The following is a 23,690-nucleotide window of genomic DNA, read 5'->3' on the forward strand; positions in this document are numbered from 1 at the left end:
AATGATTCACTTCCTTTACCGGAGCCTCGCCGCTCACAGACTCGGGTTCCTGGACTTCGTGTAAATGTTTAAACAAGCGGAGGATTTTACTGGATCGTCTTGGTTAAAGTTTAGCAGAAAAACCAATTACAGACTCAGCTCTTCTCTCCTCCATGCCATCTTCCTGGATGAATCTCTGACTGATGTAACACGTGAACACGCCGTCTTCCACAGCACGTCATACGTGTGCAGAGAGGAGGCAGAGCACTGGAGTGGGGAGCGACACCTGCGTCAGCAGCTTTATTGCACATTTAATCATTTCCACTTTTGACATCACTAACAGTTTTTGGAAACAACACTCACTGGATGGAATAAATACGAGCACAGACATATGCAGCTTATCATGGCTTCCTCCTCTCCATTCCAGCCACGGCAGCACACGTCTGAGGAAGGTCAGGCAGGAGAGGAAGAGGAGCAGAGAGGGCGCTGCTCTTCCTCCATCATTTTATTCTTGACAACCCACGAACACGTGAGGATGGAGAACGCAGCAGGAAGCCTCTCCTCACACAAAGCTTAGTGTCAAGTTGGATGAAGATGAGGAAGAGGTCTTCATCTTGGCAGGTGGAATGATTAGGCCGTACCCCCCCCAAAATGTGTGCAGGTCTGAGCAGAGAACAGGTCTGAGGACGAACGTCCGGGTCTCCTAGGAGGACAAACTGTCTGAACTGGTCCAGCACACGTCCACCTCAGCGGGAGACGAGCATCAAACCGACGCTCTGAATCTTAGCAACTTGAGTCAGCATGGGGGGGGGGGGGGGGGGGGGGGGGGTCGGTCAGTGTCCTCGTCCTGGGGGGGGGGTCGGTCAGTGTCCACGTCCTGACCCGTAGGGGGGCAGAGACGGTGACAGACGTTTCTGAGCATCTGCTGGGCAAACAGCAGAATGAAAGTAACGGTTTCTGGATGCTGGAATGTCATGAGGAGCTGTCAGCGGAGCAGAGACGAACACACATGAAGTGGTCCTACCGAGACGCCACATGTGACGCTGGGGGGGGGTCACACCCCCTGACAGACACTGACAGACTCCTTTTTCATGGCGGCATCTTTTTGAAGTCTGGAGTTTGGATCCTGATCAACACTTCGGGTTAAAGACTGAAGGATTCAGGCGTCAGTGGAAGTGTTGCTCTGGAACCTCAGTGTTGGGGGGCCCAGAGGTTCTGTAGGTCACTTCCTGACCCCACACTGTGGAGGATGATGATCAGAGCCGTGACGGGGCTGAGGTGATGAACACGCACACACACACACAGTGCTGGCATGACCCCCCCCCCCCCTCTGATCAGACGGAGTCGGGGTTAGAAAGGTCTGTAGTTCCAGAAACTGGAGAAGACGGATATCTGCGGGGAAGAGAGGAGACGATTCATTAGAACCACCCGAGCTTGCAGAGGTCAGAGGTGAAGACTCGGATGTGTCCGTGTGACGTTTGGCAGGATCTCGCCATGCTGGTTATCAGGTTAGCCGGGGGGGTGTGGGATGGGGGGGGAGACCTGCGGCTCTGGAGTGTCTCTTTCATCCCTGCGCTGGCTCTCTAACTATTCAGCTCTAAGATTGTCGCGGCGTCTTCAACACCGACGGGATGTGCGAGCGGGCAGGAGGAGGAGAGCGGCGTGAACAGCGGCGTGAACAGCGGCGTGAACAGCGGCGGGTTCGTGTCTGTTATGGGACTGCCCCCCATATTTCCCCCCGTAGTTTTCTAGACTAGAACGGCCCATTCCTGCGTGACATTAATGACATTTGTGGTACTGCCCTGCTGCAATGATGACCGGATGCAACGCTCTCAGGGGGGGGGGGGGGGGGGGGGGGGGGGGGGACTCGCAGCTGCAGAAGACGTGAACAGGTAGAGAGGGAGGGGGCGGGGCTTAGACTCTCCACTTATTGTAGACCGCAACAAACTACCAGCTGCTTCCTAATAATAAATAGTTGTCATCCATAAAATTTTTATACTTTATGGGCTTTACTGGATTTTATGAAAGTTAAAGAGAAAAAACTGGACAAAAGATCAAAGGAAACATCGGCATCCAGTTTAGAAAAAAGAAAAACCCTCCAAGGATGAAGGAATGCAGGCGGGGGCCAGAATTCACACGTGTGCTGATGGTTGATGAAGGTTCGCTTCACCTAATTAGACTAGGTCATGCATGAAGCCGATGGAAAAGACCGGAAGAATTCAGATCAAAATAAACAGAATAATGTGGAGATTTTTACCTTCAGAGAGAAAACAGACAGATGTGTGTTCAGTGTGAACCAACTACACACTATGTCTTATTGTGATTCAATTATACACGTATGTTTTACTTGTGTTTAATAATAAAGTCAAATAAATGATATTTTGGGGGCGTCAAACAGGACCGCCTCTGAAGATGATGAATGAGAAGTGAAGGACTGTAGAAACGGTGACAGGATGGCGTTCACTGGAACTCCGCCTCCCCTCTTTGAGGGCTAAAGGACGCGGACCGCTGGGTCAGCGGCGTGCGAGCCTCACGCCTCAGCCTGATGCAGGACTTTGCTGTCTTTAAATTCCGTCTAAAGCTGTTAAATGCCTGCCCCCCGCCCCCGTCAGAACCCACCTTGTCCTTGAGCTGCTGGCAGAGCTGCAGGGAGATGGTGAAGAACACCAGCGTGTCGTTGAGCCAGGGAACCACACACTCCACCTTGTGCACGTGGCTGACCTCGAAGCGGTTGCTGTTGAGCTCACTGCAGACAGAAAGGAGGTTTTTCTGGATGATCTGGGGCTCTGGATCAGCGTTTGCCCCCTCACTGACGTGTGACCGGTCCTCCCAACACATGGGGGTGTTCCTGCCAGTTTAGTTTACATTTTAGCAATCAGCTCTTGACTTCTATGACTTTATGTCGTCACGACAGGGTTTGACCATCTTCAGAACATTGCCAGAGTCCACCGGTCCTCTGATGCTTTTCTTTTCAGTGGTTTAGATTATTGTAATGCCCTGCTCTCTGGTTTACCCAAAAAGTCCATCTCAGATCTACAACTATTGCAGACGGAGGACCAGAGGGGGGGAACACAGGACACCGGTTTAAAAAAGGCTGCATTGGCTCCCTGAGCATTTCAGGGTTGATTCTTTTAACAGTTTCTAAATGTTTTTATTCTTATTTAACTGATCTTCTTTCAAAGTCTGAGGTCCTCTGGCCTCGTAGTTGTTCCTAAGGTGAGGACCAAAGCTTCAGGTGAGGCTTAGTACTGCCATTACGGTCCTCACCTGTGGAACAGTCTGCCAGAGAGCCTCAGAGACTGTAGAGGTTTTTAAGAAGAACCACCTTTTTCATTTCAATTTTAGAGCATTTTCACTGCTCATTTATTCTATTAGTTTTAATTCAATTCAATTCAATTTAATTTATTTGTATAGCCCAAAATCAACAGTCGTCTCGATGGGCTTCGAAGTAAAACATGAAATCAAAAGGATCACGAATCCAAAGAGTTCAATAGGAAAATACTAAAATGAACTAACAAACTGACTAAGCTATACTGGCATCCCTGCCCTTAGACCCCCCTATTTTAATATAGACTATGTTATGTATTTAATTTTATGCATCATATTCCCAATTGTATGTTTTTATATATTTGATTTGATTCATGTTCTTTGAGATTCATGTTTATTACAGAATCACCAGCATGAAGGCCCCTTGTTGTCTCTCTGCCTTTTCCCAGGTTTTTTAACCACATCTGGCTTCACAGCCGCACACTCCTGATCACCACTCAGACGTTCGTCACAGAAAAGCCGAGCGGATCCTCTCCCTTCTCTCTAGAGCTGCTGCCTTTCACTCTCTGAAGCGTCTGCCGGCTGTGAAAGGCCTGAGCGACGGACCAGCGAGGAAACTTACAACATGGCTCCGGGGTTGTGCAGCACAGAGCTTCCTGCTGGCCTGAAGTTCTGGAGGACAGGACAAAGTGTCAGGTGAGCAGCGATGCAGCCTCAGGCCGCGGGGGCCCGGATCCGCTCACCTTGGTGGTGTTGGGGGGCAGCACGTGCAGCTGGTACACGGTCAGGCACAGCTTGCTCAGATTGATGTAGAAGTTGATCATCACGTCCCCCGGCATTGGAGGGCTGAACATTTTCTGCAGGAAACGGAAGAATCACACTGAGGAGGGGGCAGCTTTAACACACGGAGGCCTGGAAAAGGCTTTGCCCTTTTGGTTGTTTTTCTATTTGTTCATGAACTGTTAGTCATATCCTCATCATAATATTGATCACTAGGTTGGCTGGTTCTCCTCCTGTCCTGCAGCCCTAAACCAGGTGTTTCCTGGATTCTGTTTCCATTCCGTCTGTCGGGGTTCAAGTCTCTCTGTGGTGAAGATTACAGAGCAAACGCGTCTTTTAGGTGGAACAACTAGCAGAGTCTGTGACCGACATCCTTTTGGCTTTTCTGAATGTCTCTCCGTCTGTCACTCTCACGGGGAACACGTCGGAGGCCGTACCATGAGTCCGCTTGTGGCGAGCTCCGGCAGCGTCATGGAGGCCGGGGTGGTGAGGCGGTTCCGTGCTCGGGTCAGTTGTAGCATCACGGCGTCCATGAGCTGCAGCGGTGACAAAAACAGGAGTTGGACAAGGTGGGGTTGTGACCCCCCCCTACAGAAAGCGCCGCCGCACTGATCTGAGCATGCTCAAACCCGTCATCCCGTACCACAACATAGAAATGAGCGCAAAACCCCCCAACCCGGGTCGTTCTGCCAATTCTAGAGCCAGCAGTCATGTTGAGGTGACCTCTGGTCTGAACAGCTTCAGCCTGAAGCCATGATGTGCAAAGAATATGAAACCAAGAGTCTCAAAGATCTGAAGAATTCTTGCCGATCTCCAAACGATACATTTCTAAATCCCCAAACAAAGAAACCAAAGGTGAAGCGTTTGGAGCCTCAGCCCCGCCTGCTGAAAGCAGACAGAGTTTTCTACAACCCCCGTGTGGTCGACACTGATCTGTGTGAAAACTGGACAGAAGACTACTGAGGGGGGGGCGTCCGTATGACATCACGGCCCGTTTGGTTTCCGTGGAAACAGTCAGGAAAGGATGCAGGAAACTGAAGCACAGGACTTTCAAATGAGGAGATCCGCCAAAAATGAAAACCAAAAGGATTCGAGAAAAGGTTTTCAATTAACTTCTGACTTTTGCTCTATTTCACATTAGTCACCACATTAAATGAAAGAAGTCTCCGTGCCGGCCCACAACAGCACTGACCTTGTTGACCTCAGCCCCGGTCTTGAAGCGGTAGGACTCGTCTCGGCTGCTGAGCAGCTGCAGAGCTTGGTTCACGTGGTTCCTGGCATCCTGGATCTGAGAACGGAGCAGAGGGATGTTCTGAGGTCTACGGAGTACATGTCCTGGTTTTACGGCGTTGCCGGTCTCGTTTCCAGATGGTTGTTCAGCAATGATTTAGCAAACGCTCAGACAACAGTTGCAGCAGAAACTTCAGCCCACAATCCATTCCCACGCGGAGGCGGGCGCAGCGTCCATGTCTGAGTGCAGCGCCGCCCGTCATTCATCGCTCCTTCCAACAAAGACGCTTTTCCTCCAATCTTAGTGCCGAGACTTGTCTGGAGCGCTCAAATCAGACGCATTGTACTCGTCACTCATGACTTAGTAACGGAACAAACTAATACTCGGGTACAGCTCTGAAATGCTGCGTCAATCTTTACCTCCAAACGCATCGTTTCCTAGGAGCTGGACTTCATGGCCAACGCGGGACAAACTGGGAAAACTGCAGATAATGACTTGGATTTGAAGAGCACACGATGCACAGGCCGGAGAATAGACTCCATGCCGTATTCCAGACAGTCCAGAGCTGTGACCGCATGACGGATGCCCAGAGGAACCCACTGTACCTGCTGGAATCACCGTCTGAGACCCACCCGTCTCCCTGAAAAGGCCAACCGCGCGCTCATCCACGCATTCATGGTGAGAAATCGTCCAACTGTCAATCAAGCCAGGCCCCCCAAAGTCGCACTAGAACATTTTAAGGTTTTTGGAATATTTTGGAAGTCAGTGCTCACCAAAGGTGCACCTGATCACCAGGCGCACGGCGGGAAATACAGTAAACCCAGGAGCGACGTGGAGGGGACAGCTTGTACTGTAGGACAGAATTCATTTGAGCCAACGTCCTGAGCAGTCCTCTTCCCGTTGAAGGGTTTGTAATCCGGTTCCTGGCTTTCCATTTCCAGGTGAAGGTGGTTAAAGTGCTTCAGCTGCTCCCCCATCTTTGTGTGAATTCAGAGCTTTGGTAGAAATACTCCAGAGTACAGAGACCTACCGGCATCGTCTGTAACTCACTTCATAGCAGGTTACAGCTGTACTCGTCAGTTACAGGCCCTAGAATGTTCTCCGCCTTTATCCTGACTGTCGCACCACCTTTACCGTTCTTGCTACACCACTTGTGCCGACTGTTCCCCCCCCGCTCTGAGTTTTCTCTGCGACCAAACCGTCTTTTCTCTGCACTGAGAACCGTTGGTGTTGCATCAGAGAAGAAGCGGCGGGCCCCCGTACACCTGTCGCTTACCTGCTGCAGCTTCCACTGCTTGTCTTCTCTGAACTGGAAGTGCAGAACCTGGCTGCTCTTTGCAACCTTCAGGTTTATGTCCTGGGGGGGAAAGTCCAACGTTAGGAGACAACAGCTCAGCGTCTGGCTGTAGGGAGACAAGAGTCAAACTCACAGCCTGAGTCAGCGCCTCCCCCTGCAGAGTCAGCACCCCCTTCACCTGGTCCATGCTGCAAAACAACCCAAACCAGAACGTGAGAAGCTGCGCGGCGCCACGGCGTGACCTGCATTCTTTGGAAGGTGGACGCCATGTCAGTGTGTTACAGTGGCAGAGCGGACGCCAGCAGGGCTGAGAGCAACGCTCATGACACAAAGAAAGACGGAGGATTACGTGGAGCTGCCCAGGATGAAGTTCTCCGGCTTCAGCGGACTCTCCAGGCCCGGGTTCGGCATGCAGAACCGCCGGGAGGCTTCCTGCCAACAACAACAGAGCAGGACTTTAGCAGAAAGTGTAGCAGCGTCAAACAGAAAGAAGCTCTTTGTCTGCTTCTCTGTGACCTGGTTGGGACTGAATCACATAAATGTTCTTCTTTGGGGGGGGTCACTGATGAACTCGTGTCCATCACAGCTCACTGTGTTGATGAATGCATCAGTCTGACCCAATTAGCATGATTGATTAATGAAGCGTGAGTGGATGTTTTCTGGAGCTCCTGAGTGGGGGGGGGGGGGGGGGGGGCAGGCAGAGTGGACCTGTGTTTATGGGCTCAAGCTAAAGCCCTGACAGTGAGCCCCCCCCTCACTACCAACAGGGGTGGTCTTCATGGACAGACGGGGACACCGTCTCACCTTCAGGACGTCCTGCAGCTGCTTCAGGACGGCGTGGACCTCGTCTTTCAGCAGCCAGTTGAACTCCTCCTCCTGTCAATCACATGAAGACAGAACAGCTGAGACCCCCCCAGACTACTCCCCCTCCCTGCTCACAGACATCTGAAGCTGTTGGTGCTACACTGGGGGGGGGTCAGGTGATGCACTCAGGTGTGCGAGGAGGAGGCTGCCATGACCGAGGGGGGAGGGGGGGAGTCGTTCAGGTAGAAAAAAATCATGTCAACGTGACGTCATTCGTCTCCGTTTGGCCTAAGCGTTAGTACGGATGCCGTTGTTGTCCAAAAGCTGTTTTTTATAAAGATAAACACGATTGTGTTTGTTGGGCCTGAGCTGGGAACCAGCAGCATGACGGTTCTGCTCATGCGCCGCGCGCGCGCGCGCTGTGCTGTCAGTCATCACATCAACAACATGACGGTGCGAACGCGCGAGCCGCCGCGACGCACTGCAGCCCCCGGTCTGCTCGGTAAACAGCAATGCGGTCACGTGACCGTGCTGCTGTCAGTAGAGACACACACAGCAGCCCCCCCGGAGGAGCGGAGTCTCCCCCCGGAGCAGCGGCTTACCAGCACGGCCCTCTCCACCTGGCTGGCGGCGGACATCTTGGGCAGCTCGCTCACGGACCTCTGCGGGTTCAGCATGGCTGCTCGTTCAGCGGCTGGAAGCCCGGGAGCGACTGCTGGCATGGAGCGGATCCCCCTCTAACGAGCTCAGCGGTGATGCCTTCAGGACCATCGGACGTCCCAGCTTCAGGTTGACGCAGCGGTGAATGTGCGTGAGTCGTTACAGCCAGCGGCAGAGTTCCGCTTCCTCAACGCAACAAATTTGTGATGCGCATGCTCACAGACCAGCGGCTTTGAGGTTAACCTCCGTGCAGGTCCATCACGAAAAGAAGAGGTTATAATCCCGAGCTGTATTTGAACGCATCATCATGCTGGTCACGCTCTTTCTATCAAAGCGGGCCCGCCCACTTGGCCCAATTTAGGTCTTCCGGTGTCGCAGCACCGCTAACAAGCAGTCTTCGGAAGTAGGGGTGGGTCACGTGACTCGTTTAGGGAAGTGCCGTTAGAATGATTTAAAAATGTGTCTTTCTTTGAAGTTCAACTTAAAAAAGAAAAAATAAACACTTGGAAGAAGGAAGTGGAGAGTTTAATAGGAAATTCTGATTCCAGAAGCAGGAAAAGATGGACATCCAGAATGTTCCCTGTGCTCTGACGGACGGAGGAGACGACAAAGATGGAGGCGACGATGGAGCAGCAGTGGATTCAGGAAACACTTCAGACCAACTGTCTGAACAGGAAACCAGGAAGCCTCAGCCGGACGCTCAGACTGTGGCGGCGTGTTTTTGGAGGGACTGATGATGAAATCAGAAAAATTAGGGATCCACAGGCTTTTACTGTACAAGCTAGAAATACTCAGGTGAATTACTTCAAAAGGTCATGACCCCACCTGCCCTGAGGGAGGGGGGGTATGTGCGGGGCACACAGGTCTTTACAAAAGCTCATGCACATTTTTTTTTACAGGCCTGCTGCAGGTGAAGTGAACACCTGTACAACATGACAGGGCAGGTAAGGGGGAAGTAGGTGAGATGGGCGTGTCCTACAGGTTTCTGACCCACCCGAAAACCAGCACACTGCAGAGGGAGCCCGATGCCGTTCACGTGATATGTGCGCGCTCCTACCTGCTGCCTGAAATGAGGAATTTACATAGAGGGTAGTTTGTGTGGACGTCCCACAAATCCAGGCCTGGGGGGCCGGTGTCCTGCTGGTTTCCCAGAATCGCTGCCTGATCTGCTGTGGATTACCTGGATCAGGTGTGTTTAGCCAATAAGGAGCTGCGATGGCGATGGTTGGAATACAAGGACCCCGGCCCCCCAGGTCTGGATTTGGGGGCCCTGTTCTACGGGCAGCTAGGTATAACCTTAACACGCCGTTTGTGCAGCATTTGTGCACCGTCGGTCATTTTTTTCATCTGCTCCTGATTCACAGTGATTTAAACAAAGAAATGTTCAGAAACACAATTTTAATCTGATTTTTTATTTTATTTTTGTCCCATCATGAGAAAAAAGCCACAAGAACATGTTAAAAACACTATTTTCATTGGAGGGGGGCTTTAAGGTGGCTGTACGAGCGGGACGACACACCTGCTCCCCCCTAAGGGTGCAGCCGCTCCTCTACGGGTCAGGACGACCCAGAATAATAAGATGAACACTGACCAGGTTAACGTGTGTAAAGTGAGAGAAACTAAAGTTCTTGGAGTTGAAGAAAAAGTTGAAATGGGAGTAAAAATGATGGAGAAAGAAAAACTCCACATTATTTTCCTGTTACTGCTGCGAATGTTCTATGGTTCCTTTATTCCTCCTCATCTTAGTTGTGACTCTGAAGGTCTCCACCCACACCAAGCCCTCCTTTCCATTACACAACAGAGCATCAGAACAATGAAGACCCACACAGAGGACGACCATCTGTCTGCAGGGTCACCCTGCCAACCTTTGGGGATTCAGCTGATGGGAAAATCCTGATGTTTAGGTTAAAAAGCAAATGGAACATTTTCTTCTAACAAGAAAATACAATTTAAAGTTCCATATGCTCACACAAGCTGAAGAAAGACGCACACATCAGGTTATGGAGTGAAGTTGTGGACAAATACAACCATGGAGATCAATCAGGACAAAGAAGCAGGAGACCAGAGTGGGTCAGGAGGGGGTGGGAGAGTCCACCTCAAACTGTTGTGTTGATGGAACAGATTGAATGAGAATCAGAACTTTCCTTTAGAAACGGTAAATGGCGTAAACTTCTACAGCGCTTTTCTACCTTCTTCAAAGGTCCAAAGTGCTTTACAGTCACACACACGTCCACACACTGGTGGCGGCTCCGCTGGCGCCAACCGTCCACCAGAGGGAAGGTGGGGTTCAATGTCTCGGCCAAGGACACTTCCACGCATGGGCTGGCCAGGCGGGAATCGAACCTGCAATCTTTTTTAGCATCCAAACTCTTACAGGAAGAGCTTTGGTGGGCCCAGAGTACCACCAGAACAAGACAGGTTTGAAGCGGGCTTACGGGACAACAGGTGGTTCTGCCACCCGGTCTCAGTTTGAGCCGTGAGGAAAAGACCTGGAGCCGACAGAACCGACAGAACCAGCAGCTCAGGGTCAAAGAGGCGTCAGGCAGCAGCGACGGCGTTCAGCTGGTTTACTTTGATGAATTTGACGCCTGGAGCACGTTTGGTTCACTTGGTCACTCATGTGTTCCAGGCGTTTTGTCTTCTTCAAGATTGACCATAATCACATGATTGATAGATGTTTCTTCTGCAAAACAGTCCAGACCGGCTATATGTTGGGGAATCTCCTCTAGGTCAGGAATCTCCTCTGGAGGTCGGGAATCTTCTCTGGAGGTCGGGAATCTCGTTTGGAGGTCGGGGATCTCGTCTGGAGGCCAGGAATCTTCTCTGGAGGTCGGGAATCTTCTCTGGAGGTCGGGAATCTCTTCGGAGGTCAGGAATCTCCTCTGGAGGTCGGGAATCTCCTCTGGAGGTCGGGAATCTCGTTTGGAGGTCGGGGATCTTGTTTGGAGGTCGGGGATCTCGTCTGGAGGCCAGGAATCTTCTCTGGAGGTCAGGGATCTCGTCTGGAGGCCAGGAATCTTCTCTGGAGGTCGGGGATCTCGTCTGGAGGCCAGGAATCTTCTCTGGAGGTCGGGGATCTCGTCTGGAGGCCAGGAATCTTCTCTGGAGGTCGGGAATCTTCTCTGGAGGTCGGGAATCTCTTCGGAGGTTGGGAATCTTCTCTGGAGGTCAGGAATCTTCTCTGGAGGTCAGGAATCTTCTCTGGAGGTCGGGAATCTTCTCTGGAGGTCAGGAATCTCCTCTGGAGGTCGGGAATCTCGTTTGGAGGTCGGGGATCTTGTTTGGAGGTCGGGGATCTCGTCTGGAGGCCAGGAATCTTCTCTGGAGGTCAGGAATCTTCTCTGGAGGTCGGGAATCTTCTCTGGAGGTCGGGAATCTCTTCGGAGGTTGGGAATCTTCTCTGGAGGTTGGGAATCTTCTCTGGAGGTCAGGAATCTCCTCTGGAGGTCGGGAATCTCGTTTGGAGGTCGGGGATCTTGTTTGGAGGTCGGGGATCTCGTCTGGAGGCCAGGAATCTTCTCTGGAGGTCGGGGATCTCGTCTGGAGGCCAGGAATCTTCTCTGGAGGTCAGGAATCTTCTCTGGAGGTCGGGAATCTTCTCTGGAGGTCGGGAATCTCTTCGGAGGTTGGGAATCTCCTCTGGAGGTCGGGTCCGTGACACCATAAGGAAACCTGAAGTTTTATTGTCCCATGGATCTTCTTGCTCCTCGTGTAACGTCCATAACTCAACACTGGATGAATTAGACACGCTGACTGAAGGAAAGTCCACCATGCAGTTCTCCTGAGAACCGCGAGGCCGTCCTGGCAGCACGGGCTGGACGCTGTACCACAGCAGCACAAGGAAACCACAGGACTCCATAATCAGGGGAGGATTTATTAAACAGCACAAAAGTCTTTGCATTTCTATACGTACACAAAATCATAAATATCCCCCTAAAGCAAAGTTGCCCCCCCTCTGACCGCTGGGGTCCAAAAGATCATTTCAATGCGATGAGCAGGATTATAAGAGACGCTTCTGTGTCAAGTCTGAGAAATCTACAGACCTGAAGTCTGAAGCTGCAGTCCAAACCAAAGGAAGAAGGAATCATTTGGGGTTTTGGACACAAAAGGAACAGCTGGACGTGATATTTACAGGTTTCCTCTGAAAACAGTGAAAAGTCCAACCTGAACACTGAAGTCCCACCAAGAACAGTTCTGATCAGTTCAGATGACAGTCATTCACCCATCATGCCGTGCTCCTTTCACGTCTCGCACAGCTGGAGCTGCACGCCGCGTTCTGCATGGCGTTCATACGTCACAGCGCAACACGCTGGGCTTACAGATGTGGAGTCAGTCCAGAATGGTTCTGGAATGGTTCTGTCCGAAGGGGTTGGATTTAAATGAAGAAAAAACAAAGGAAGAGGGTTTCTTTTTCTCAGCCGTAACTCAGGCGGTCAAACGTTTTTGTAGAGAGGAACTTCTGATTTACTGCCACACCTGCGGACCAGCAGGCGCTGCAGACGGGAGGCAGCAGCCAAACCCGGACTCTGCTGCCGTGTAACAGTCTGTGGCTCTGACGACCCGGGTCCAAACCTTCTGAGCTCCACACGGGCCTGTAAAGGCTCTGACGGGTGGCGGTCTCCGCCAGGACAGAGCTTTAAGGCCTCAGCACGCCGCCAACAAAAAAGCAGGATCACCTGGAAACCAAAGCAGCCATGGCTCCGCCCACAAACCCAAATCAAACTTGACTGAACGACTTGAGGCCGTCTGACATTAAGGCAATGCAGTGACACGCAGGGGGGGGGGGGCATAAAAAATGACACTTTAAAAATCAAACTCTCTCCGTTTCCTGGCGTCTTCAGGCAGCAGCCTCCTCACAGCCAATCAGTGCAAAGCTCAGGGACTCCAACGGGAAGCAACGGCGGGGAGGTGGCTGGGATGGGAGGGGCTTCAAACAAACCACTAAAACTGAAATAAAAAGCACTACTGATAAAGAAATGAGGATCCAGAGGACACGCCCCCCCCCTTCAGTGGATGTAGGCTCTGTAGACGGCAGAGATGTCGTTGTCCGACTGATCCAGTGCTTTAGCCCTCTTGTAGACCTGCACACAGACAGACATCATGTGACTCACAGCGTTCTGGGGGGCGTGGCAGCATGATGGGGCGTCTGAAAACGGGCGTGCCCTGACATCACTGCTCTGTGGGGGGGTCCCACGGCAGCACCGATGCTGCTTTACCCGTCAGGTCTGCGACTGAAGGTCCAGTCCACCTTCTGCACATTACCCAGACTCCACGTGGCTTCCTGAACGGGGAAGAAGCCCGGCCCGGCCCGGTCCCACTGACGCTCTAACATGACGGCAGCCCAGCTTTCGGCGGCAGAACGTACCTCGTTGGCGGCTGCAGCCATGGGGGTTGGGTGGTTGGCCATGTCGCCCATGGAGATGGCCAACCTCAGGTCCTTCTGAATGTGCTTCAGGTAGTAGTCTGGCTTGAAGTTGCCCTGCAGGATATCTGGCAGAGGACAGAACCGTGAGCCTAAAGCTTTCAGTTTGAACTTCCTGAAATCGGTTGCTATGGTTACAGAAGGACCTGTCAATACTCAACATGAACACATTTAATCAAAGCCTCAAACCGTGGAGCTACTGACTTTGGCACTTCTGGTCCACAAAGGTGCTGGCCATCTGGCCCTGGCACAGGATGTCCAGGAAGGTCTGCTGTGATTGGCCCGTTGCTTGGGCTAGAGTTAAGCCCTCTGCAATGGTGGCCATGAAACTGCCCTGCACCATGTTGAGGATCAGCATCATTCTCGCTGCGTTTCCTGCTTCACCTGACGACAGAGACTACGTGAGAACAGGACCTGCATGAAGATCGCCCCAAACCACCTGGATATACCCTCACAGGGGGCAGAAACACCAGTCTGTGTGACAACTATTCTCTATTCTTAGTTACCAAGAAAGAAGGAGGTTTTGCCCATGGCCTGAAAACAGCTGCTGCAGTCCTCGTACACGGTCCGGTCGCCTGCAGCCAGGATGACCAGCATGCCGTCGTTTGAGAGCTGCTGGCTTCCTGCCACCGGAGCTTCCAGAAAGCGTCCGCCTCGCGACGTGATCACCTGCCGTTCAAAGACAGAGTTCAGCGGCTGCGGAGGCGCCCACCCGAGCAGCTTCAGCGTGCAGAAGGCACACCTGGGACAGCTCTGTGATGGTCTCCGGGTCCACGGTGGACATCTCGATGTAGCATTTGCCCGGCCTGATTCCCTGCAGGACTCCGCTGGGTCCTAGCACCAGCTGACAACAAACAGGAGCTTTGGTCAGACCTGACGCTGCCGCAGTGACAGCCGTCTGTTTCTACAGAGAAGATGCTCACGTCTCTAGCAGCCTTTGGGTCAGAGACACAAGAGAAGGTGATGTCACACATGGAAGCCACTTCTGCCGGGGTTCTGCCTAACCTGGCCCCCTCCTGGATGAACAGGTCACACTGGGAAAAAAAAAACAAGTGGAGTTTGGTCAGACGGTACTTTTCTGGTAGCGTCACAGAAAGGCCTGACTTTTAGCCGCTCCTCTAAACTGGCGGGACATGAAGGCACCTGGTAAGCGGAGTCTACAGGAAGAATGACAGGGACCTGAATGACGGTAGAGAGCTAAAGACCCGCCGTTTATTCACCTGCAGAGCGGAGCCGTGCTACTACTGAACTAGAAAACAAGCTTCATTCAAGATCACCTGCAGGCACCAACAGGTGAAGGAAAGCCACTCAAAGGGCCGGAGAAATGTTTGCACCAGATCAGGAGTCCTGAAGCAGAGCTAGTGAGTGGAAACGTTCCACATCTACCCGGAACAGATCAGATCTAGTGCTACGGTGGAACAGAAAAACGGCTGTTCTATAGACGTTTCTGTGACGTTAGCTGCAGTTTTCATCAAACACACACAAAACAGGGCGTCTGAAGAAGACGGTACCTTTTCGGCGGTGCGGTTCCACACGGTCACAACGTGACCCATTTTTAACAGGTTGGAAACGATGCCACTGCCCATGAGCCCCAGACCCAAGAAACCTATCCTACGAGACACAATTCACAGAGAGCAACCATTACAACACACTCAGACGGTGGTGCCAGAGCGCAGCGGGCTGTCCTCACCTCTTATCGGTGGGGGTGATGCTCCCGTTAATGGCTGTGCTGTCTGCTGCTTGAATGGATGTGGAGCCTGTGACCTGCGTCACAAACACTCTGCATCAGCTGCAGTGACACCCCAACACAGTCCTGATCCAGAACATCAGAGTCCTCAGAACGCTTCTCGCTGCCTTTTGGTTCCTCTGAGAATCAGGGGACTGGGACATAGTTTCTGCAGAGCGGCAGCAGTTCCTAAGAAACTCACCATCAAGCAGTGGGCAGGGCTGTTGGCGTGGACGTAAGCCTCCGGTTTATTTCCATCATCCCCTTGTTCCCACTGCCCCCCCCCCCCTGCCCCTCCCCATCCTAACATTAGCGTAGCAACAGAATCAGCAGCAACATCAGATCCGTCCATCCGTCCAGTTCTGATCCAGACTCCAGTTCAGACCAGGAAAACACAGACGCTCATGGATCTGTTGGTCTGCAGGTGGATGGTCAGAAAGGGGCGGAGCTTGGAGACTGACCTGCAGACTGTAGTTTGTACAAAACAACCACAATCTTTCACAATTGTAGTCCTGATTCCCCACGATTTGAATAAAGAAACACTCAGTTGTAGTTTTAGTTCATTTGTTTGGGTGTCTGAGGCCTTTTCAGAGGTATTTTTATTAAAAACATTTAATAAAAAAAGCCCCATGGGAGAAAAACGGCTCCCCCAAGGAAGAAGTTGACTGACCTCTTCAATGATCTTCAGGCGTTTGCTTATGGGCTCCATGGAAGAGGCTGGCTGTGGACACAAAGCACAGGTGGTGAGCAGGTGAGCCTCTCAGGTCTGACTAACCAGCTGGTAACCAATCAGTGACAGATCCACCATGGGATCCACAACTTCACTGTTCAGGTCATAAGCACAAGCAAAAGGTCACCTCTGAATATCTGCACCGACACGCGTGACCTACTGCACACGCTAGAGAGTGCAGGAGTCCAACGGATGACAGCAGATAACGCCGCCACTAAAACAACCAATCGGGGAGAAATCCCACAGATAAACAGTTTTTAACAGACTGACCTGAACATTTTTTGTCACATTTGTCTGGATTGTTCATAAAAACAACCCAAAATTCTGCTCCATAACCCCCACATTGTGGAGGACAATTCGTTTTAGCGTCACGCATGACAGCCTTAGCGTGCACTGATGAGATCCATTCATGTCAGAGAAACCCGTCAATGTTGGGGAAGAAAATAACTCGTTTGTGCTTCAAGCAGACGAAACCAGAAGCTGGACTGGAGAGTCCAACGAGTAACCATGACGACGAAGGTCAGCGGTCCCCACGCGGCGCTGACGAGCCAGAAGAAGTGATCTCACCATCCATGTATGAAGACGTTTTCTAACCCTCAGTCCCACCATGTAAGCAGTTCCTAAACCCCCTCCCCTCTCTGGAAGGCAGGAAAAAAGCCACACCCCCATCCCGCTCCTCTTAATGGGATTCTTACCTTCTCTGACTGGCTGAGCAGGAAATGATGAAAATGTGGGTCATCTTTGACTGGCTGCAACACAACAAGAGGAGTGTTAATGGCTGGTGTTGGAGCAGGGCTAGTTCCCATCCAAACACCTGCTTTGACAGAAGGCTGCAGTCTGGGGTAGGAGGGCCCCAACAAACCCATTTCAACGTTTCCACCTGCAGGTGTGTTGGGGGGTGTCAGCCTGCTGTCCACCGACTGTCAGGGCCTTTGGGGGGCCCTAAAACATCTACAGCTCTGCCTTCTTTTTTGGGACAAAATAGACATTTTGTACATTAGTAAAGGTCCATATCGGGGGTTTTGTAAAGTGAACTGAAATAAAAACAACCTAAATCTAAATGAACAAAAGCATAAGAACGCATTCTAAGGGAAAAATCAATGGCATGGCCTGCTGCCCATGAGCAAGGCAGCACGACCCCCACACACTGACAGTCTGAAATGCAGACCAGATTCAAGCCTCTTCCACCCCCCTCCACACACACACAGCTACTGACCCCCCAACAGAAGGCATGACAGGCAGCTTCAGCAGTCTGCAGTGAGCACCACACAAGCCAGAAGGGAAAGGTTTGCAGCAGTTGGTGGTTTGAAGCCAGAGTTAGTTAAGATCAGGTGGAAGAACAGCAAGGCAAGGGAGGCTTTGGGGGCAGGGGGGGTAGGGGTCCACCTACGCTGGTTTCCCATTTGAATCCAGAGCCGGGTCCAGCCCCCAGCCTCTCCATAGCAGATGGCTCGGGGTCAGAGTCAGTTAAGTCCTTAAGAAGGAAAGAGACACACATTCATCTTGAAGTCCAGAGATGAAGTCGAGTCTGCAGCTGTGCACCAGAGGGCCACATGCACAGCTGCATCCATGCGAGCACGTGACTGCAGACGTGTCCGTCAGCCTCAGCTTCTGCTGACGCACGCCTGGAGACCAGCACCTGTGGGCAGCCCAGTGCTGCCGCCAGGATGAAAACTTTCCTTTCCTTCTTTTGTTGGGAAAACATTACATTTCAGTGAGAGACTACACAGCTGCTGCATTTGCCCCCAGCTTTCCAAACCGCAGAGTTCATGTTGAACATGGGAATGTGGAGCATCTAAAGATCAATCAATTCACATCAGAAATACTCCATTTTATCACGCTGCTTCTCCCTGACAATCCTCGAATCCATCAGACGCCCCTGACACACCTGGAATCCACCAGGAATCCACCAGACGCCCCTGACACACCTGGAATCCACCAGACGCCCCTGACACACCTGGAATCCACCAGACGCCCCTGACACACCTGGAATCCACCAGACGCCCCTGACACACCTGGAATCCACCAGACGCCCCTGAAACACCTGGAATCCACCAGACGCCCCTGACACACCTGGAATCCACCAGACGCCCCTGACACACCTGGAATCCACCAGACGCCCCTGACACACCTGGAATCCACCAGACGCCCCTGACACACCTGGAATCCACCAGACGCCCCTGACACACCTGGAATCCACCAGACGCCCCTGACACACCTGGAATCCACCAGACGCCCCTGACACACCTGGAATCCACCAGACGCCCCTGACACACCTGGAATCCACCAGACGCCCCTGACACACCTGGAATCAACCAGACGCCCCTGACACACCTGGAATCCACCAGACGCCCCTGACACACCTGGAATCCACCAGACATATGTGAAACCGGCTTCATCTGGATCTTACAGTTTTTGAAGCCTTGCTGGTTTCAGGGATTTGTAAACTGCTGGTTTTCACATGAGTGCAGCTTCCAGTCTCACTTTCACGGTTTCATCTGCCTGCTATTAATCCATTTTAGCTGCAACCACATTGTCTTACAAGGTTTTTATTGACGCTTACTTAATCTGAGGAATCATACCACAACCACACCATCCAAGCAGCTTCAGTTCTAGCAGAGATAACCTCAGCAGAATCACATCTTAGAGGCAGAACAAAAGTTCTGAAACTATAGGAAGTAGGAACAAAAATCGAACAGCTGACCTGACCGTACAAATGTACCATTAGAGAGCCTGCAGGCATCAGGCATCACTGATCAGAGAACGTCCCACTGATCCACTGAAATGGGATCAACAGTTTTTGCACACATCCCATCTTCCACACGAGGAAAACCTTTTCCAGAACCCACAAGCTTGATCCCAAATGAGACCACAAAGACTTGTTGAAAGGACCTTTTTGTGATCCTGATTCCTGAAGAAGACCCCCGCCATTCCGCTCAATCACCAACAGTTCAGCATCAAACCTGGTGGTTCGTTCTCCATGCAGGTTCCACTCCCCCCTCATTTGTTTTACTCAATTAAAAAATTACAACTGACATCAGACTAAACAAACAGAAGTTCAGGAAAAAAATCAGGTGTGGTCAAACTTCATTTTTCAATCTTTGGTCGAGTCGCATTTATCCAAAAAAGAGAAGATTAAATTGAGCTGGAACTGTTCCACTTTCCACAGTGGCTAGCAAAAGTATTTATACCCTTTTGATGCCCTATTTTCTCACATTATGACCATAAGCATAAAAATGTTTTATTGGAATTTGATGTGAAAGACCAACACAAAGTGGCACGCACTTGTGAAGTAGAAAGAAATTTATGCAAGAGTTCAATTTCTCTTTTTACATATAAAACTGAGAAGTGCAGTGTGCAAAAGTATTCAGCCCTTTATTCTCTGAGTGCATCCAATTGACTGCAGTAGTTGCTTGATGATTGGTGACCAACAGCTTTAGTCGTTTAGTGTTCACATTCAGGAGAGCTGTATGTGAATCTCAGAGGTTTTATTCCCACATTCCATTTTAATCCCTTTTCTCTACCTGCTTTTACGTTCTTTAACGGAAATATTTAACAAAAACTATTTTATTTTAACATCTACTTTGGAAATTGACTCAAACACAAAGTTTAACTGAATAGAAGCTGTAAAAATGTTTAGCGCACAAAGCAGCAGATGTTTTTAGCTACCGCTAGCTTGATCGTCTCAAAGAGAAACACTAGAATGACTCAGCAGAGAATTTCTGCTAACAACATCCTTGAAACAGATTTTGATGTTTGTGGTTTGATGCTCCAAGTTTGAAGTGACAACCAGAGAACAAAATCTCACTTTTGACACGTTAGCTGGTAGATAAGGAAACTACCAACCTGATGATTCCAACACTTTACAAAGAAAACTATTGGTGTTCCTTTAAAAAAATGATATTAGGTTCAATGCAAACAGGGAGGAAGTCACAGCATCAGGAAAACAGATAAAAACAGTTTTTGGTTTCTAATCCATCTCTGTTCTCTGCTTTTGCCGTTTTCACAGCGTCTATGAATGTTTGTGTTTTCCTACTGAAAACTGGCCGTGAGAACAGGAGGTTCAGTCCGTCACCTGGATTCTGACATGTTCCAAAGGCACTTCTAATAAAGTTCCATACAAAGTGGCTCTTCTCTAAAATGCAGTTTTCATTTTGTGTCATTTATCCACCACGTCTTAAAATCCGCTCTGTGGTCACATGTAGGCGACACCGTAGGTGTGACGCCCCCCAGAGGAAATGTCCTACCTCCGGCTCTTGTCAAATGATGCTAACCCCCCCATTGCTTCCCGATACGCCATGTCAAAAACCAGACGACAGTGATTGGTCCGAGTCATCGTATCCATGACAATAGCGACAGTAGTTGCCATAGATACGATGACTCCGAGCGACTCGGACCAATCACTGTCATCTGGCTTTAACGTGGCGGCGCCCACATCAGAGGCACTTCCTGTTAGTAAAGACGAGAAGGGAGGGGTTGAGCTGTCCGTTGTTTTTACAGTCAATGGTTGACACATGGAACAGCCTGTTAGCATGGTAGCATCAGTGTGCAACTGTCTCCAAATAAACCTTGTGTTGCTGCTGTGAGTCCAGCAGGTTTCTCCTCCACTTCTGTCTGGATCCTGGTAAAAATCCTCACATGTTCTGCTGCTTCAGCAGCTTCAACTCAAACTGACGTTGCGGGGGTGGGGGGCACGGCGTGTGCTCGTGTTTTTATTCTCCGCCTCGCTGGCGTGGCTCCTCTTTGCTCGCTGCTGTTTTCACATCTGAGCTTTTTGAGAGACCGGCGGACGGACTTTCCTCCCAACAACGGCAGAGAGCAGAGATCAAATAAAATGAATAAAACCTTGATTTCCCCAAAACTAAATCATCTCAAACAACAAATGTACATGAATCACCCAGCCCTACATACAGCAGATCAGATCTACAGTAGAATCTGAGCAGCTGTTTCATGCTGGTGTTCACCCGTCACGTCCCCGTCTGCTTCGGTCAAAGCCGGACGCCGGCGTCAGCTCTCACCTTCTCAGAGGGATCCCTCAGGGCGCTGAGGTCCTCATCGTCCTCCTCCAGGATTTTCAGAGGCTTGCTGGGTGCCTTCTTTCCTTTAGAGTCTCCTTTACAGTCCTGAGAAAACAGGATTTTTCAGTCCAAGCTTCCACCCGAACGCATCACGGCGCCATGACAGCCATCATGGTTGAACTAAACAGAATTTATGCTTTAAATCATTTTTAAACACTTGTTTTTTTAGATCCACTAAAGTATGTAAATATAAATTACCTTCCATGAAGCTAAAGCTAGTAACAAGTGTAAATGACTGCAGAGGACTTGTGTTAACCCGTCCCATGTGAGGTTGATCTCCACCGTCAGATATCAAACAGGAAGTGAGCGATGCGGGGGGGGGGCATTAGGACTCCTTCCAGCAGCTATGCTACGATAAAGCATCAGGGTTTTTATTCTGACGCCCAGCAAATGAGACGTAGGAACTGGCTTTCAGTGCTGAGAGCACAAACACGTCAACACGAACGAGCTGCTCGCCATGGCGGGGAGCCAACGGCGATGACGACCATGTTTGACTTTGCAGAGAGGATTTGGATTTTGTGGCTCCCCAACTGAAAATAATAAATACATGTTGATATTTTAACTGTTTCTCTTCCTACTCAGTGGATCACAGAGTGTGTTATGGAATAAAAGGATTTCAGAAAATAAACTAAGGTTGTGTCTGAATTCCTAAATTCACCGTTTTGTAGTTCTGTCCCAATATAAAACTCCCAAAATCCAGTGTGCATCGATGCTCACTAGATCGGCGAATATAGACCACAATGCATTGCGTCGGAACAATTTTTGCAAAAAAAAGAAAAGAAAAAGATTTTAATGAATTTTTTTGACAAGCCATCAAAGTTTTTATCTTCAGGAGACATAAATTATCGTCACAAAACGCTCATATCAATTAGATTTTAACTGTGTGAAATCGATGATGTCATATCGACCGTTAGAAACATTTTTTTAAATAATAATAATAATAATGTGCACGGTGTCCGAATTGTTTTTAAAATCCATGGCACTGCATAGTTTTTAGTAGTTAGGGTGGGGATTTGGACACAGCCTACGTCAGTGTTTATTACTGCTCCATGTTTTATGTTTATTTTCTGCTGCTGTGCAACAACATGCATTTAATGACCCCCCCCCATTCTAGCTCCTTTTTTTGATTGGATGCTGCATTCAGGAGCTGCTTTTCTCCACACGCTGCTGCTCTACAAACAGACGACCTTCGACCTCGCTCACCTGCTCCTTCCCCTTGGCCTTCTTCAGGAAGTCCTCCACGGCGTCCACCGCCTGCTGGAAGCGCTTGCCTTTATTGATCTTGATCATCTCTTCCTTGTGGGGGTGGTACGGCTTCAGCTGCTCCACCTTGATCCAGGCGCTGGTGGCAAACACAGAGGGGCTCACGGTTCAGGGGGGGGGGGGCACGCTCCGGTGGAGACGGGATCTCAGGTACTTACTGGTCTTCAGTCCCAAAGAACTTCACAAAGTGGCACTTTTTCCCCCTGGGCTTCTTTAGGTCTTTGGGGGGGCTTACAATCTGAGAATGAGGAGAAACCGTCGCATAGTTACAACAAAGTAAATACAGTTCGGCTTATTTTAGGGTCAGTTTGGGTCACTTACCTTTCCAGGCCATGGTGGGTAGCGGCCCAGTTTCCCCCTAGACAACAAGTCAGATATTTAAGGTCAGCTGCTCTGCTGGAGCCTGGGGGCCCCTCCTCGGCACCAGCTGGGGCCAGGTGCTGAGGGGCCCCAGCCTGTTCCGGACGACCGTACCGGGACGCAAGAGCACGGGCAAAGTTACCAGCCTGCCAGCTCGGCTCACCACAGGCGCAACAAGCGAACTGTGCTAACACGTCGGTGCCGTTTGCGGGGTCTGCGGGGCAGACGTTCAGGTGACGCGGGTGGAAGTGCGCAGAGGAAAACACGGAAGCAGAGCGGACGCGGCGCTAACAGGTTCTGCTCGATCTACGACGCTAAACGGCGCGTCACGGTTACTTCACAGCCAGACGACAACATGATGATGATCTGTGCGGCGGAAACCAAAAAAAATTACCCGCTGCGAAGGGCCCCAGAGAACCGCAGGTGCCCCCGAAGTTGCTCAAACGGCAGCCTGGCGGCTAACGGCTGAGTCAGCTTAGCTAGCTTTCTGTTTGGGTTGAGAAACGGACGGTGTTCCGGATCACGAAGGAGGAACAAACGCGCTGAACGCCACGTTAGAACTTCCCACGAACGACGGGCGGTTTTTAGGGCATCCGAGATCAAACGTTGGTGTTTAAAGGCCAACTTACCACACCAAGTCCCCGATCCGCAGATGCACAGCCGCCATCTTTTCACCTAAATACAACCGTCGCTGCCCCGAAGCAGAGAAGAAGAAACACACCCCCGCTAAACTCCAGAGACGGGACGAGCTAGCTTACAGCAAAGATGTCTGCCGCCGCCGCCATGTTGCTGAGGTCAACTGTGACGTCACGGACGGAAGTTTTGGAACTGCAACAATTAAAACTAATTTCTGCTTCAAGAAATACAAAGGCTCAAAAAACGATTAACATCTGGAAATCTTTGGGGTTAGTAACAGGTTAACTCGTGCATTTATATTTTTTAATCTATTTTTTTAATTCTTTTATTTAATCTTCTATTTTATTTTTTAATAACTTATTTAGTTCCTTCTGTGGTTGCTTTATTTGGTTATTATTGAACACTAGTTTGTTTAAAAAATGTACATTACTTCTAATTTTGTTCTTAATTGTTAAGA

At 50.4% G+C, this 23,690-nt stretch overlaps 2 protein-coding genes and 1 long non-coding RNA gene across 5 annotated transcripts; 1 reads left to right on the top strand and 2 right to left on the bottom strand.

Annotated features, from left to right (window-relative positions):
• Positions 1-252: 252 nt before the first annotated feature.
• On the bottom strand, positions 253-8,290 carry rogdi (rogdi homolog). Its single transcript, XM_023957885.1, has 11 exons — positions 7,961-8,290; positions 7,359-7,430; positions 6,904-6,986; positions 6,688-6,742; positions 6,534-6,614; positions 5,219-5,314; positions 4,464-4,562; positions 3,990-4,103; positions 3,869-3,918; positions 2,599-2,725; positions 253-1,371 (listed from the first exon to the last, which is right to left on the bottom strand). The coding sequence occupies exons 1-11, from the start codon at positions 8,078-8,080 to the stop codon at positions 1,330-1,332; spliced, it is 939 nt and encodes a 312-aa protein (XP_023813653.1). The 5' UTR covers positions 8,081-8,290; the 3' UTR covers positions 253-1,329.
• On the top strand, positions 8,058-20,037 carry LOC110015540. Of its 2 annotated transcripts, XR_002290769.1 has the most exons (4): positions 8,058-8,165; positions 8,567-8,813; positions 8,918-8,962; positions 19,906-20,037. It is a non-coding gene; the product is annotated as an uncharacterized LOC110015540 (long non-coding RNA). The 2 variants fall into 2 exon arrangements; XR_002290768.1 differs by lacking the exon at positions 19,906-20,037 and having other exon boundaries at positions 8,567-9,956.
• On the bottom strand, positions 11,873-23,373 carry glyr1 (glyoxylate reductase 1 homolog). Of its 2 annotated transcripts, XM_011478680.3 has the most exons (16): positions 23,227-23,373; positions 22,559-22,595; positions 22,396-22,475; positions 22,178-22,316; positions 20,915-21,019; positions 17,287-17,370; positions 16,592-16,645; positions 15,837-15,887; positions 15,131-15,204; positions 14,952-15,051; positions 14,364-14,474; positions 14,183-14,284; positions 13,947-14,109; positions 13,645-13,824; positions 13,384-13,508; positions 11,873-13,099 (listed from the first exon to the last, which is right to left on the bottom strand). In XM_011478680.3, the coding sequence occupies exons 1-16, from the start codon at positions 23,262-23,264 to the stop codon at positions 13,025-13,027; spliced, it is 1,518 nt and encodes a 505-aa protein (XP_011476982.1). In that variant the 5' UTR covers positions 23,265-23,373; the 3' UTR covers positions 11,873-13,024. The 2 variants fall into 2 exon arrangements, with proteins under 2 accessions (XP_011476982.1, XP_011476984.1); XM_011478682.3 differs by lacking the exon at positions 17,287-17,370.
• Between the last annotated feature and the right edge of the window lie 317 nt (positions 23,374-23,690).

The sequence above is a fragment of the Oryzias latipes genome, chromosome 8 (genome assembly GCF_002234675.1).
Source record: "Oryzias latipes chromosome 8, ASM223467v1".
Classification (NCBI taxonomy): domain Eukaryota; kingdom Metazoa; phylum Chordata; class Actinopteri; order Beloniformes; family Adrianichthyidae; genus Oryzias; species Oryzias latipes.

Bases quoted from the DNA above. Each gene is read 5' to 3' on its own strand.
- rogdi (XM_023957885.1), bottom strand. From the start codon at position 8,080: ATGCCAGCAGTCGCTCCCGGGCTTCCAGCCGCTGAACGAGCAGCCATG. The intron at 6,743-6,903 runs GTAATCCTCCGT...GTTGTTTTGCAG, and splicing joins TTCATCCTGGGCAGCTCCAC to CATGGACCAGGTGAAGGGGG. The intron at 2,726-3,868 runs GTAAGTTTCCTC...TTCTGTCTGCAG, and splicing joins CACAACCCCGGAGCCATGTT to TGAGCTCAACAGCAACCGCT.
- glyr1 (XM_011478680.3), bottom strand. From the start codon at position 23,264: ATGGCGGCTGTGCATCTGCGGATCGGGGACTTGGTGTG. The intron at 13,509-13,644 runs GTCAGTAGCTCC...GTCCTCTGCCAG, and splicing joins TGTGGACCAGAAGTGCCAAA to ATATCCTGCAGGGCAACTTC. The intron at 13,100-13,383 runs GTACGTTCTGCC...GTCTGTGTGCAG, and splicing joins TGGCTGCAGCCGCCAACGAG to GTCTACAAGAGGGCTAAAGC.